This window comes from Hippoglossus stenolepis, chromosome 6 (genome assembly GCF_022539355.2).
Source record: "Hippoglossus stenolepis isolate QCI-W04-F060 chromosome 6, HSTE1.2, whole genome shotgun sequence".
NCBI classification, from domain to species: domain Eukaryota; kingdom Metazoa; phylum Chordata; class Actinopteri; order Pleuronectiformes; family Pleuronectidae; genus Hippoglossus; species Hippoglossus stenolepis.
In genome coordinates this window covers 8,494,030-8,508,823 of record NC_061488.1, presented here as the reverse complement: position 1 = coordinate 8,508,823, position 14,794 = coordinate 8,494,030, and the positions used below count along the sequence as shown (strand labels likewise).

General features: G+C 41.8%; 1 protein-coding gene across 7 annotated transcripts in view; it reads right to left on the bottom strand.

The window, feature by feature from the left end:
* Nucleotides 1-494: 494 nt before the first annotated feature.
* LOC118111307 (serine/threonine-protein kinase WNK2) overlaps nt 495-14,794 on the bottom strand; it is a 41,104-nt gene continuing 26,804 nt past the window's right edge. For 4 of the 7 annotated variants that reach the window (XM_035159748.2, XM_035159759.2, XM_035159752.2 and 1 more), the window contains 15 exons: nt 14,192-14,351; nt 13,972-14,088; nt 13,267-13,437; nt 12,923-12,965; nt 12,538-12,636; nt 11,398-12,191; nt 10,967-11,024; nt 10,803-10,873; nt 9,990-10,645; nt 9,152-9,378; nt 8,768-8,992; nt 7,747-7,845; nt 4,868-4,912; nt 4,136-4,440; nt 495-4,007 (listed from right to left, as the gene is read on the bottom strand). In XM_035159748.2, coding sequence (XP_035015639.2) covers nt 3,657-4,007; nt 4,136-4,440; nt 4,868-4,912; nt 7,747-7,845; nt 8,768-8,992; nt 9,152-9,378; nt 9,990-10,645; nt 10,803-10,873; nt 10,967-11,024; nt 11,398-12,191; nt 12,538-12,636; nt 12,923-12,965; nt 13,267-13,437; nt 13,972-14,088; nt 14,192-14,351 — 3,421 coding nt within the window. In that variant the 3' untranslated portion in view covers nt 495-3,656. The remainder of the gene's footprint in view (nt 4,008-4,135; nt 4,441-4,867; nt 4,913-7,746; nt 7,846-8,767; nt 8,993-9,151; nt 9,379-9,989; nt 10,646-10,802; nt 10,874-10,966; nt 11,025-11,397; nt 12,192-12,537; nt 12,637-12,922; nt 12,966-13,266; nt 13,438-13,971; nt 14,089-14,191; nt 14,352-14,794) is intronic. The other 3 variants (XM_035159751.2, XM_035159754.2, XM_035159756.2) reach the window with 3 other exon arrangements.

Sequence of the window (14,794 nt, the reverse complement as noted above, 5' to 3'; positions counted from 1 at the left end):
TGACCAAATAGATGATATTCTCTTATTCACATTTATTGGGTGATTTATTTATATTAATTCGTGAATTACCACTATTTATCTAAATGTTTTTTTTCTTTTGGCCGTGTCGCGAATCTGCGGCTGTGTTTCTGAGTGTATCATTTTCAGATAAAACACTTGCATTTACTTACAATAATTCCAAAAAGAAATCAGACATATTTACACATTTGCATAAATTAAAGAATAGTGAAGCAATAAGAACAGTTGACATTTGAAATCCTTAAATATATATATATATTTTTTAAAATTGTATTGGCCTATTTTTTCAGATTTTGATTTTCACATGATTCAATAAATGGAGAAAAGGTGAGAAACAAACAGAATTTTCTTCAAGTAAAGTAAAAATACAACCATTCTAGATTATTAATTTGTCCCATTTTTTAAACACATAACTACATGTACTTTGATTTGGCCTCAATAAATCCGGCTGGAAATAAAAACAATGACACTTGGCATCAAGCACAAAATATTTATTTCTCTCTCAACATACAGTGTGTGATAGAGTGCAGCAGGGCAGGGTGGGGGGGTAATGCAGTGGGTCATACAGCAGGCAGAAGCAATCCCACTGTTTAAATACAAGCTTTTGACAATCAGAGCATATTCACCAGGGGGCAATGCTGTCCAGAGAGAAGTGAGACAAGCGGAGTGGGAAGTGTCAACGTGTGACTCTGCACTTGGGCTTCTGTTCCTGCACCCAAAATGAATATGGCAACAATAGTTATTCCCTCCTCTGCTAACAGCGAATTTCGCAGCCAGGAGGTGGAACAAAATATATTTACCAGATACAAGTGACAGAGAACAGAAATCTCTTACTACTGGAAGTATTTCACCAAAGCAGAAGACTCTGCATAATATCCTATAAAAGTCCAATTCAAACCGAATTGATGGAACAATATACATCAAAGCATTCCCTCCAAACCACCACCCTCAAACAAACAAAATGTACAAATATAAACTACAAGAAAACTGTACAGTTCACAGCTTGGAAGGATTGGGGCGCTGAAACCTTTCATATGTGTTGTGGAGATTGTGTAATTTTTCACCATAGCAACTGTATTGTTTAGCTTTGCTTTGTGGAACTTGAAAAGTTGGCCATGCCACTTGTCTGTGATGAAAGAAAGTACAGGCGGTGAAACCCACAATATACAGAATACGAAACACTTAAACATATGTCAGAATTAAGGGAGACTATCTGTTGTGCAAATTTCCCACATCAAGTATCATTTGAATTTTGCAATATATAACTGACGAGAAAAAATAAAAGGCTGTTATCAAACGCAACCTGGGAAATCAACACATTGCCATAAGGCAATAACACTGCATTGGGAGCATTTTGCATTTGTAAATTAAACTTTAGAAGTCTTTTATTTTTCAGTACCATGTGTATATTGAATGCTGAACTGTACACAGGAATCACCTCGGATGATAGCAGCCATCCCAAAAAAATAATAATCAAGCTTTAAACATCAAATAAATTAAAACCATCAGACTTGACTGGTGATTGCACAGAACATGTTACATACAGTGTATGCTGAGCAGTAGGACAGCCAAGCTGAAAGAACATTTAGCAGTAGTGAATTCAGAGTTCGGGTGATTTGTAGTATTTATATTTTGCCTGGTAATATCGGTCTGGCGCTTGGTGTGTTGTGACTTTGTTCAACTTTTCAGCTTGCTCCTGTTGCACACATCAGAGATAAGGCTTGTGGCAAGGCCACCATCAAAGCTTTGTGAAGGGGTTAAATTGCACTTTTAAGCCTCAAGCCATCACATATTAACTGCTACATTCTGATCAGAACACTACCGGAGGCATTTACTGTAGAAAGAACTACGTCTAGTATAAATGGCTCAGGACACGGCCTTTCCTTTGAGCACAAGGCTACAACACTGTTGTCTTTTCAAAAAAAGAAAGAAAAAAACAGGCCATGTCCAACTGAACCATTTGACCTGAAAGAGTGGATTTTGGCTTCTGGTGGAATTATTTTTCCTCCTCTCATCTTTACCATTTGTTTCTGCAAGGCAACGGTACGTCTCACCACTATGGCATTCCATCGGTCACAGGGGTGAAAGGTAAACAAATGTTAAAACATGACTTTATTACTTATATAAGAGCATATACTGTGTTAATAGTGCAGTTCTACAAGGGCATTAATATGTAAACCAAAAAGTGTCTAATGCATTAAAAAAAAAGAAAAAAGAGACTGCACTCAAGCTACCATCAATTAAAATAACCTGGATGCAGACATGCTTTGCTTCGAAGATGAAAATAAAAAATAAAATTTAATGTTCAAGGCACTACATTCCTTCAAATATTTTCACTGTAAATACTGTCGTGTTACCATTTCTCACTCCACTGGTTTTTTTGGATTCCAATGTAGTGTTTAAAGTGTACATAAAACAGAGAAAGGCAAAAATCAACGTGAAAACTGCAGCAACAAAGAAAAGAGTGAAATAGGTTTTCTGGACCGAAGACAAAATGTGTTGTATGGCTTAGTTCAGTAAAGACCAAAGCCAAAAAGCATTAGGTATTCAGACACACTTGACGAGTACTGTATAGTATTCACACTTATTTACACATGCACGCACACACACACTTTAACTCCAGATATACACCAATGAGCCACAACATTAAAACCACTGACAGGTGGAGAAAGGGACACTGGTTTTATGGTTTCCACACCAGGTGGGACATGTTAGGCAGCAGGTGAACAGTCAGTTCTTGAAAGTGATGTGTTGAAAGCAAACGTTGCAATATGAGCAACTTTGACGAGGGCCAGATTGTGAAAAGCAGCAGGTCTTCTTAGGGTGACCCTAGTATGCAGTGGTTAGTCGTCATGGGAACCCAAGACTCACTGATGCATGTGGGAAGTGAAGGCAGACTTGTTGGATCAAAACTCACAGAAGAAAAGCTGTTGGCCGCAGACCGGTCAGGGTGCACGTGGCGACACTGTCCATCAATGAAACAGCCGTCAGAACTGGACCATAGAGTAATGGAAGATGGAGGCCTGGTCTGACAAATCATTCATGTAGAAGGTGCATTTGCATCTTTTAGGGCAATGTGAGTGTGATGCTCTGGGCAATGTTCTTCTGGGAAACCTTGGGTTTGTGTGGGTGTTACTCTGACAAATACCACCTGCCTTAACATTCTTGCAGACCAAGCAAACCCTTCATGGTGGTTCTCCCTTATCGCATTGGCTTCTTTCAGCAGGATAATAAGCTACACGCCAAAAAAATTCAGGAATGGTTAAAGGAACATGACAGGGTTCAAATAGTTTTCATGGACTCCAAATACCCCAGATCTCAATCCGATGGTGCATCTGTGAGAGGATATGATGCAAATGTCTTGGTGTTTGATGCCACAGGGGAAACTTCAGAGGCAGATGGAGCCCATGTCTCGACGGGTCGTAGTTGTTTTGATGGCACGAGGGGGAACATACACCATATTAAGCAAGTGGTTTCAATGCTGTGGCTGATTGGAGGTATGTGTTGTATAAAGAACATTAACACTCTGTCATATTATTTACAAATTCAAATTATGTACAATTGTGGCTCTGGTGAAGCAGAACAGAATGGAGTTGTACTATCCCGCACACACCCACGGACAAGTTGTAGTTTGTAGATTAGATAGTCCTAGCGGTTTCCGGACAGGGGCCGTTTTCGGGGTTGTGCATGTTAAGAGGGATGCTTTGGATCCCTGGGTTTGCCATCTTGTTATAGGGCATCATTCTTGCAGCACCAAGCAGACCTACAGGACCCACTGACCCTACAGGGCTAGGCACGCCGGGCCACTGCTGAGAGTAAACAGGACCGGGAACCATCCCGGAATAGGAGCCATTGGGCAGGAGGTACCCAGGAGGGAGCATGGCTGCGGAGTTGGGAGCTAGGCTTGTGGGCATACCAGGACCTAAAGCAGCAGTCATGGGGCAGGAAAGAGGCAACTGGAACTTGCTGGTACCAAGATGGCATTTCATCTGGAACAGAAGGGAATTCTTTCACATAACAGTGCATAGAGCACCTCTTAACTACATCAAATGTAACACGTCAAAATCCAACGATCTGAAATCATCTTTTACTGAGTACACGTCTCCATTTCGGATACCTCATGTCCAGCTGCTCCTGTGTGTGGGTGAGATTTGCATTCCAGGTCCCGTTGGCGTGTCTGTTGTTTGATTTGGTTCAGGGAGGGTCGTGGCTGATTGGCTGCCGAGACAGTCTCCTTCGTCCAGTCATCTACCAGTTTGTGAAGATCATCTGTGAACGTGCCTCTCTTGTTGTTGCTGTTGTTGGTCTGGGCCTGAGCGAGCCGTGTAATAGGCTGAGCAGATGGTGAGGGTGTGGCTGAGGTGAGTGACGGCTGTGTTTGACTGTTGGCCGTCTGAGCCGCGGCGGTGCTTTGATTAGACCCTAAAAAGACAAAGGAGTTAAAAATCGGCTCAAAAAATGAATAAAAAAAAAGACTGAAATCAATTGGCTACTGTATGGCGTAATGTAATGCACTTTGACAAAATGAATATCACTTTCAGGACTGTTACACACATTTTGCCAAGATAGCAGCCAACTGATTGCAACATGAATGATAATCTACAAATGAAATGTTTGATATGCAAGCAATGACAAAATTCAGCAATCGAGACACACTGCCATGCAAAACCACAACCAACGTAAATTGATAAAACAATCTGTACCAATATATACATATATTCAAGAAGATCCGCCACATTTTCAAAACCATAAAGAGAAAATAAAAGTGCACACACAAACATATGAAGGATTGGATTTGTGAGGACAGAAGAAGAAAGACAGAGAGTAAGAAAGTAAATGAGATAGTTACTACTACTGCGCTCTTTGCCTAGACATAGTCGTTTCAGAGTGGACCCTATAAGAAGGTAAAACAGCACAAGACAGAAACAGTTAGGCCAGAACACACTGCACAGCACATGTGGACAAGCTGCTTTAAAAAGGACATTCAGTTATCAAAACAACTGGGGAGAGAGAGAGAGAGAGAGGAGAGGAGGACGAGGGGTTTAAAAATCAGTGAGGAAGACTGGAAGAAAGAGCCTACAAGTTTTCTTTAAAATGGGCAACCAATGTAAAAGTTGACTATTGGAAAGTATATCTGTCAAGCTAATAAAAGAGAGCACACGTAGTCTTCATTTGTGATGTTTGATCTGCGTTTATAGTGACCTTGTCGGCATGGAGACAGATCTTATGCTGCCTTGTAAATGAACTTAAGGACAAGGTTTTTTTCAAACAATGTTGTTATATACAGAACTCTGGTAAAGTGCACTCACTATCATCTTAATTAGCTTTACAAATAAAGAGTGGGATATTTAGATTTATTTGTAAGATTTAATATGAATTACTGGTCCATTAGTTGGCAGGGAGAGTAACTGTTTTCTAAGAAAGTAAAGCACTGGAGTAAAAGGAGATCCCTTTGCCGATGTGAGAATGCCTGTGAAACAAAATGTGAAGCAAAAATAAATAAAACTTAAAAGTGAAAGAGCACACACACACTAGAAGGGAGTCGTCAGAGTCGGCACTTGTCAGACACATGCAGGTAACTCAGGAGAGGTGGAAGGAGAAAAACAAAAAGTAGTAATATTGATGATACAGCCCTTCATGTGGTCATGTGGCGGAGCAAGTCTCCATCAGTGCCCTGCCTGGCGGCTGCACCATGCACGTCTTCTCCCTCCAAACATGAGGGACAGAGAGCGCTCTCCTCTACCACAGCAAAGGGCCCTGCTTATCAGGGAAGGGCTGATTTCTGGGGGGGGTTCTTTGTGTTAGTGTGCACAGGACTGCTGACTTGGGCAAAGGGCCCTGACTTGGGAGATGCCATTAAAATTAACAGTGGATGGAAACACACAACAAATAAAAAGGGTTTAAAGGCTTTGGCATTTTCTCTCTCTTACACAAACGTATACAAACACACTTGTCTTGTTATAAATGTGGTGGCCTGTCATTAACAAAATACATTTCCTAGCCTCTAACCTTTACAACTGAATTTCTAACCCATTGGTTTGATTAACACTTATCTAAAATATATTTCTCCTATTAGGAATTCGATGTTACCATTTATTATTACTCCTATTTATCATTATTTATTATAAATTGTCTTATTAACATTCCTCCTCTTTTTAATTCAACTGCGGGAGACGATGGCTTGGAGTTCATCCCCAATTTAATTATTTTAGTAACCTATTTATTTTGTTCTTGGTGGTGGGATTTTAACAAATTAGTTGTAGTTGTAATAAGGGACTTTAAAGTTTTTTTTAACCCTCACGGTCCCCTTGTGCCTGTGTCTTACCTAACCTAACCACAACCTATTTGTCTTAACCCTCAGCCATTTAAACTTGTGGGGTCCCCACAAAGCTACTATAGTCCACAAACACACATCCATACTTCCCAACAGGCACACTGCTTGTTTCAAATCTGACCTCAGGCCCATGTTTGGAGAGGATTAGCCATTCACAAGCTCAGTATGTCTGTGGCGCCAGAAGCACTGCACAAAGCATTTGTATGATGGGGAGGGGGTTGTAGCCCCAAATGAATGGTTATGAGTGTAATCGTGGCTCGGTGGATTGTATATAATTGCCAGAGGAAATTGTGTGTATAGAGAAATATCTACAATTATTATGATAATTAAGTATTGAAGGCCACACATTAAGATTTAAGAGGCGTGCACACCCTGGAAATCTTTCCTTCTAAATCTCCAAACCAGGACACTGGATGGTCTATGGGGTCAATTGAAATTTTTAGAAGCAATAGCAACTTAATCTTTTCTTATTAATTTCACACTAAGACACAGCATCTTATTTCAGCATAAACAAATCATCAGCAGGTATAGTTGTCATCTCAACGTGTGATCTACCTGCCTACACAAATCACACCAGGTCTGAAGTCATCCTGCATCTCTGCTGCACAGATACGGGATCAAAGAAAGGTAGCATGTGGCCTAAAAATGCATGTCTTAAGCATGTCTTACATACATGAACCATCAGCCACTGTGTCTTTTGTGATCGTACTACTGGAATCAGAAACTCACGAGAATTTTAAATTGTTGATAAAAAGGCTGCAATCAAATTCACATTGTCGACATAATTAACTTAATTTATCACTCTGATGGTATCCTTTCATCACTGCAAATTTCCAAAAACGTCACTAAAAGCCAGATTTTAAATCAGGGTTTGGGAAAGTAATGGGTGACAGTTACTTCTGTGCCACCTCGATTCCAATGCCAATGCTGATTTTTAACTTAATTCGCTAAGATTATAAAAGTGGTCATACTTGCTAAAGCTCTTCTCTTGGAAATGACAAACGAACCTGGGATCCAACAGAATTATTTTCTAACCTAAGGTAAATATGACCCGTTTCACTGATTGCTTGAAGGAAAGGAAACATTTTCTGGTTGCACAAACCTTTCAGTGTGCCTATGTTATACAGGATCAAATGACTTTGTTTATCATACCAAAAATCTTGTGCATGTGATGGATATCCTCTGGCTGTCAAAACAAAAATTATACAGAACACAAGGTTGTTGAGGGAAAGGGCAGGTGGTAGGGATGTAAGATGGGTGATGAATATCAGATGAGGATATAAGAGTGATGATATTATATTCTATATCATAAAAAACATTGTTAATAGAGAGAGAGGTAGGTTAATAAAGACATGGAAATGAGTGAGGGGAAATAGAAAAGAACAAATACAAACAGATGGACAGAGACACAGGTCCACTGAGGAATCTAGTGCGTGGTTTGCTACTAGATTTATAGGTGACTCTCTCTGACGTTTGGTGGTAAACCGTCCAGCCTGTAAAAATGAATATAAGAGGGAAGAAGAGAAGAAACAAGAGAGACACTTTGTAAAAGTGCACAGAGACTGCGATGTGAAACCCCCACCATCAAAAGCACCAGCAAAGGATATCAGGAGTGTACGAAATGCAGGATACCAATATTACATCTGGTTAATAATAAACATTGTAATTATCATCAGTCTGATTTAATTACAACTGATTATGAGCAACATCAGGGGAAACAGAAATAAAAACTCCCAATCAGTTAAAGATACTGTAGTTGTGTTTTGGTTTTTGCTTGGTGGTCAATTTGCATATTGTGTATTTAATGTGGTCAAATCAAAGTATTTACTGTGTTTATAGAACAATTTGCAACATCTATCCATAGTAGTGCTTCTAGCATAAAACCAAAAAATACACTTTTATTTGAGAGATTGAAATGTGAAATTTTACTAAAAGAAAAATGTCAATCTAATAAAAGAAATGATTCAGCCAGTTACACAAGAAACAGAAGCTTCTGGGGCTGGTTTCAAAAGTTTGACTGAGGCACAGATTTGACAAAAACAAAATCAGATATTAATTCAGTCATGAGCAGCACAAAGAGGCCGAGTTGTTGATCATCTTTAGATCAACTAGCTTGTAATGTATTGAGGTAAAACAGAAACAAAAAACAGAAAAAAAAACAACAACCCACAAGTACCACTTTCCTTAACTGAACACGTTAGCCACCATTCGACCCTAATGGCGGTTTAGTAGATAGCATCACACACACACACACACACACACACACACACACACACACACACACACACACACACACACACACACACACACACACACACACACACACACACACACACACACACACACACACACACACACACACACACACACACACACACACACACACAGAGAGAGAGATGAACCTATAATGTGTACCTTGGCCAGGGCCTGCTTGAGGGGCCATTCCATCGCCATGTAGTCCAGCGTAGATGTTGTCTGAGGAGAACGAGCCCTTCAGCGAACAGGGTTGCTGTGTGTGAACCTGCTCTGGGGCAGTATGGGGATGACTGCTGGAGCTGGAGCTGCCACTGGAGTGGGCTGAGCCATCAGACAGAACTGAACTTTTAGCCGGGGAGCTGGATGAACTGGCACAGCTCTCACCTAGGAAAAGAAACAAGCATGACTCAGAATGAATCACTCTGTGAATCATACACCTACAGTTTTCTGAGCCTGACGTCATCTGTGTGTTTACCACAGTGCAAAAGAAATGTGTGCTTCAGACTGAAGCACTAATCACACAACCACCCCCACCACACACACCTTTCCTCTCAGTGGCGGTGTTAAGATTGTTTTTAAGTTGCTGCACCATCGGATTGAGCAGTTTTCCAGCCTTCAGCTTGTGTTTGCTGGCTCTACGCCTCCGGCCACTTGGGGGTGCTGCATGAAGTGAACCCACGTTGGGAGGTAGACTTTTGCCCAGCTCCTTGTACAGATGCTCAATCTCACCCCTCTGGAATGCCTGCAGCTCAGAGATCTCCTTCATGTGTCTGGTGAGAAAGTTACAGGGAGAGCAGACAAAAAATTAGCTTAAAGGGCCACTGAGAGGCTGCTTTTCATGGTCTTTTTTCAAGATTCCTTTCGTAACTTACACTCCGTTTAATCATGGCTTGCAGAGATGATACCTATGTCTCTCCTCATTTGTGTGTTGGATTACTGATTCATTTCAAAACCTCATCTTTTAGAAACAAGTTGAAACAACTCAGCTGACAAACCTCATCGTCATAGCATTTGTGGGTTCAAGGCAGTCATTAATGTCCCTGGAAATATTGAGGTCACATGGTGCCCACCTGCAAACTGATTTACCATCATTTTGCCTTTCCAACCTTAACTGTCCACACACAAACCCAGAAGCAGCTTTGGGTTCATTATTTTATCAATCAATCCTCAAATAATCCTCCTCGTGCTGTATAATTTAAACCTGTCCACTTCATTCCACATCACCTTGATTTTTTATTTCATTATAAACAATTAATTTTGGAGAAACTCTGCATAAAAAACAAATATTGCATTCTGACGAAGATAAATGATGAATTTAAGGCTGAACATTAAAAACATCTGCTGCAGCTTTGCATGAGTGCATCTGTGGAAGTTACTTTACTTTTCTCTTAGTTTTTGTAGCTCCTTCTTCATATCTGCATCCTCAAACTCGGAGTCGTTGTCACTGCTGATGTAAGATGAGTGGGCATGTCCTGCTGAAGGCGAGGGCACGTGACCATTCATTGCCACGGGCTGTCGGCTTGGTGAATCCGAGCTCTGCTCACTTTTGCTCCGACCAGTGCGCCGTAGGAAGGCCACTGCCCTCTTCATGAGGTCACTACCACTGTGCTCAGACAGGGCATGAGCTGGGGGAGCAGGGTGGGCCGGAGGGAGAGCTATGCTGCTGCTGTCCTCATCTGCTGAGTCAGAGTAGAGGTGGTGGTAGTTGTTATGCATCGGACTGTCAATGGTCTGGGCTCGGGGGATATGGTGCGGGGTGACATCAGAACTGGAGGTGGGGGTGGCTTTGTAGAAGTCTGGTGGGGCAGAGTAGCGGTTACTACCGTGGGGTTTGGATGTTCCTGCTTTCTCCTCGTCGGCTGCAGTCCCCACACAGGATCTGCCCACAGCCATACAACCCTTCTCTTTCCTGCCTTTTCCCTGGGTCTGACTGTGAGACCCTCCAGAACCACTAGAGGGTGCTGTAGAACTGCAGGTGCTGCGGCTTGTCTTACTTTTCTCTAAACGATATATGACATCCGGAGAAGTGGGAATGATCTGGAAAGAAGAGCAGCTCATGTTCATAACAAAATCAAGTTCCATAAACAAGTACACTTGACAAGCCTGTAATGTGATCTAATTTGGTCAATGGTCATTTTTGTTGAGCTGATTTGTTTAAAGGATTATGAGCAAAGGAAAGAAAGTGGGTTCTTACTTGAAAACGGCTTTTGGATCCGTATGAAGTGGAGCTGGCAGTTGCATCTCTTCCTTTCAAAACCCTGTCAGCTAAAGGAACAGGAAGGATAATGTCTTGTAAAACTATTTTAAAAAGAGAAATGATTAATGTGATATGGACATTACATAAATCATTTGACCTACCTGCCACTGCAGAGTCACTTAGTGCACCCACACTATCTGTGCGCTCCAGAATCTGAGGCTAAGATAGAAAGAGAGAAGTGTTTGTGTGGGAGCTTGGAATAATAATAATGTCAAACAGTAATTCACTACATGCGCTAGATCAGCATGATGAGGCGGCTACCCAGTAACCTCTCCTGACGTCAGTTTTGTCTTAATGAGTCAAACCTCTACTTAAAATGAAGCTGTCAGAGGAAGCGATCACGAAACATTATTGTACTCACAGCAGGACTTTTCAGTAAACTTTCTAAAACACAGTAATGGTCTTAGCCAGTAGTCAAATCAATAACAGTGTGGGGGAAACAATTCAATGATGATTCCAATAAAAATAACAAACATCTGCACACATTTCTCACTCTCTCTCTTAAATATAGAAAACACACAGTGTATTTTACCAGTGGGTCCCCCTTCTTCTTTGCAAGTCCTCCCTCAGTGCTCTGGCCGTCCGAGACTGGCGGGGTGACCACTCCCTCTGTGCTGGAGGCCTGGGGATCAGATGTCGAACTTGGAGGCTGCGAGGGAGCATGCTCCTGGTACAACAGGTTTCTCAGCTTCTCATCCAGAGTCTTGATGGTGCGGTCAACAAACTCCACCCTGCGTGGTCCCTCACTGTCTGACTCTCCTGGCCCCCCACTTGCGGGCTGCTGGTGGCTTGATGACTGAGAGTTTTGGGAGGTCTGATGTGCTGGACTCTGGGGCTGGGAGGTCACTGTCCCAGGCTGCATGGGCGTGGCATAGGGTTGCTGCAGGACCACAGACTGATGGGAGGCGAGCTGAGGGGGTAGCTCTCCAGTAGGACTGGCCTTCTCGATGGGCTGATTCGTCTGAGACGAGGCCAAAACTCCAGCTGCTCCTTTATCAATGGCATTCACATCCAGAGAGACAGGTGGCACAATGGCACAGCATGGAATTTCCGTCACCATAGAGACAGCAGAGATGCAAGGTTCTTCCACAGGAAGGGAGTTTTGATGTCTGACTCCAGCAGCAATGGCATGTTTAGTTACACAGGGCTGAGTCTGCTGGACCCGAGATTTTCCAATGTTTTGGTCTGGAGGTTGTACTGAGCTCTGAGCAGCAGGGGGCAGAGCGGGGGAGGAGGAGGGTGGGTTTTGAGACGATAAAGATGCGACCGGGGTAGTCACTGCAGTTGTGTTGCAGTTGGGCCTGACTGATGATGAGTTCTCAGCTTCTGAAGAAAGAAAAAGATCAGAGTTAATTACAGGGAAACAGATTGGGAGTTAAATAGCCAAGACTGAGAAGAAAAGGGTCTGAGTCCTGTGAGTGCCAGAGTGTTATATCACAGCTTGTCTTCCCCCATCAGGATCTGTCAGCTGGAGTATAAATCCTGCCGTTCTACCACTGCAGAAGCACTCTTATATAACTGACCCCACCGGTATAACTGCACCGGCGCACACTCGAATGCATGTGAAGCCTCTTCAGTAACAAGAGCAGCAAGTGAGACACCAACAGTTCAGTTCATTCTATAGAAAATATGAGAATTTGGTCTGATAACCAGTAAGTAATATGTTGCATACCCTGGGCTGGAGTGATCTGAGATGCAGTCTTCTTATTGTCTGGCATGGGCGTCTCAGCTACAGGGCAGATGATAAACCAGCGCTTCCCAGTATGGAGGACTGTCAAGCAGGGAGAGAAAGAAAGTCTCATAAAACCCCATTTATTACAAAATCACTTCAGTAGATGAGTTAAATTTACTGACTGATGATTCAAAGAAAACTAACACAGATTGGAAGAATACAAACTGATTTTCATTCATTCAATCATTCATATTCCAAAGTCAAACCATAACAGGCTTCTTAAATGTAAATATCTATAAATGTACAGGAAACCACTTACTAGAACTGAAAAGTGTACATGGACTTTGTTTAAATTAATACGAGTTTCTGGGGATCAAAGTCTTACCATTTTGTTGGTACACCGGCTGTGGGGTGCTGGGCGCTGATGCCTTCAATCCCAAAAGAACAAGAAGGATTACTTTAAAGAGCTGATGCATGTGCATTCATTTAATAGACATGTGAAAAGTTTCCTCAAGTAGCCAAAGAGACAAACTTCAGAAATAAATACAGTTAGACACATATTTCACATCAGCAAAAAATGTATTTATGGCATCTCTCGTTGGCAGCATGCAGGCAAAGTCATCTTGAGAGTCTGTTGAGAGTGCTGTCAGGATGATGTATCCAAGGAAGGGGCACTCGTAGACAGATTACACTATTACAGCTACTAACTATCAGCGCTTCCTTTCTCACCTCTGTTCCTAGTGTGTCAGTTCCTTCGCTCCGTTTGGGACTGCCTCCCTGGTCAGAGTTCCTCTCACCCTCTGTGTCCTCACTCAGTATGTCCTCAGCTTTGTCCACAATGTCCTTCATCTGTTCAATGAAGACCTCTCTTTCCACAGGTAAAATGAAATCGTTCTCCACCTGAGAGGAAGGATGGAGAAAAAGACAACAGGTTTTTAAATTCTTTATCTTAACAAGCAATAGCTAAATTAAACTGTGGTCATGGCTGCGCCAGGATCAACAGATGCATGCTTTTAGTGACTCTAAAGAGTAGAATAAATACAATTATTGAAATTCCACATATATTGTCTTAATGTAATTTGCTGCCAACATTAAGCAAACCTAGTCTCAAGTTGAATGTATTTGTATGTAGAAAGTATTTATATTTTCTGATAATTTGTTTATCAAGCTTCACAAGCAGGGATTTGCCTTGGACCAACTGTCTTATCCACAACAAGTTAGTGGATATGGAGTTAACATTTATGCTATGAAAAATTCATCTGTCTATAAATATGAACCAAACTTGAACTGGTTGAGGTTGGAGGAGAGAGAAAGAGCAAGACAGAAACATTGAGATTTTTTGCTGCATTGCAGCTGCGAACAGCACCACACGGAGTTTCAGAGCCATAAGAAAACTTCTAAGGCAACGCACAACTGACAGACACTCCTGCATACCATGTATGTGGCAATCTCCTCTGGTGCATCTCCGTCCAGGTCAAACTTGAATGTGACCATCTTATGGTTGTGAGTTTCCAACTGACACTCTACCATCTTATCCCCAGTGTTACACACCTGCAGGAACAACAGACAAATACATACATTATCTATTATTTCTTACATAGGCTTTAAGTAATATGTCCCTTATTAGGATATATAAATATATATATTTACTCACATTGAGCATGCTGAGTTTTGGCCTGCTGGTTTTCTCTTGACGAGAGCGAGTGCGTGTTGACCTGCGATGGTGTTTGCGGACTTTCCCTTCTCCTTTGCCTCCATGTGTCCCCTCATAACCGTCACTCATCTCCTTCCCTGACGTGGCGTCAGAGGTGACACTTAATTGGGGAAGAAACAACATTAGTGTAAGTAATATTATCTGAATAGCCAACACAAAGCTTTACTATTCAGGGGAGCTATTGCTATTATATACCTGTATGTTAGAAACTAACAAATAGCAGATATGTACATATTGTCTTATCAGTGTACCAAATACAGAAGCTGGACAAAGAGAAATACTGTTACAATAAGGCGTGTGATGAATAAAAGAAGTTCTCCAAGTAAATCTTTTAGATAAGCACCTCTAGCGCCATACAGAGACTAAAATCTTTGACTGGTGGATAAAAGAGGGCTTCACGTCTTGAACTTCACTCAATACAGAGGTTAAAAGAATGACAGATGCCATCAGTGCCATCAGAGTGCCTCAGAGTGACATCAAAGTTTTTACTTCAGGAGGAAGAGGTAGCTGGTTAAACATCACTTTTGATGTTCGGTGGAACAC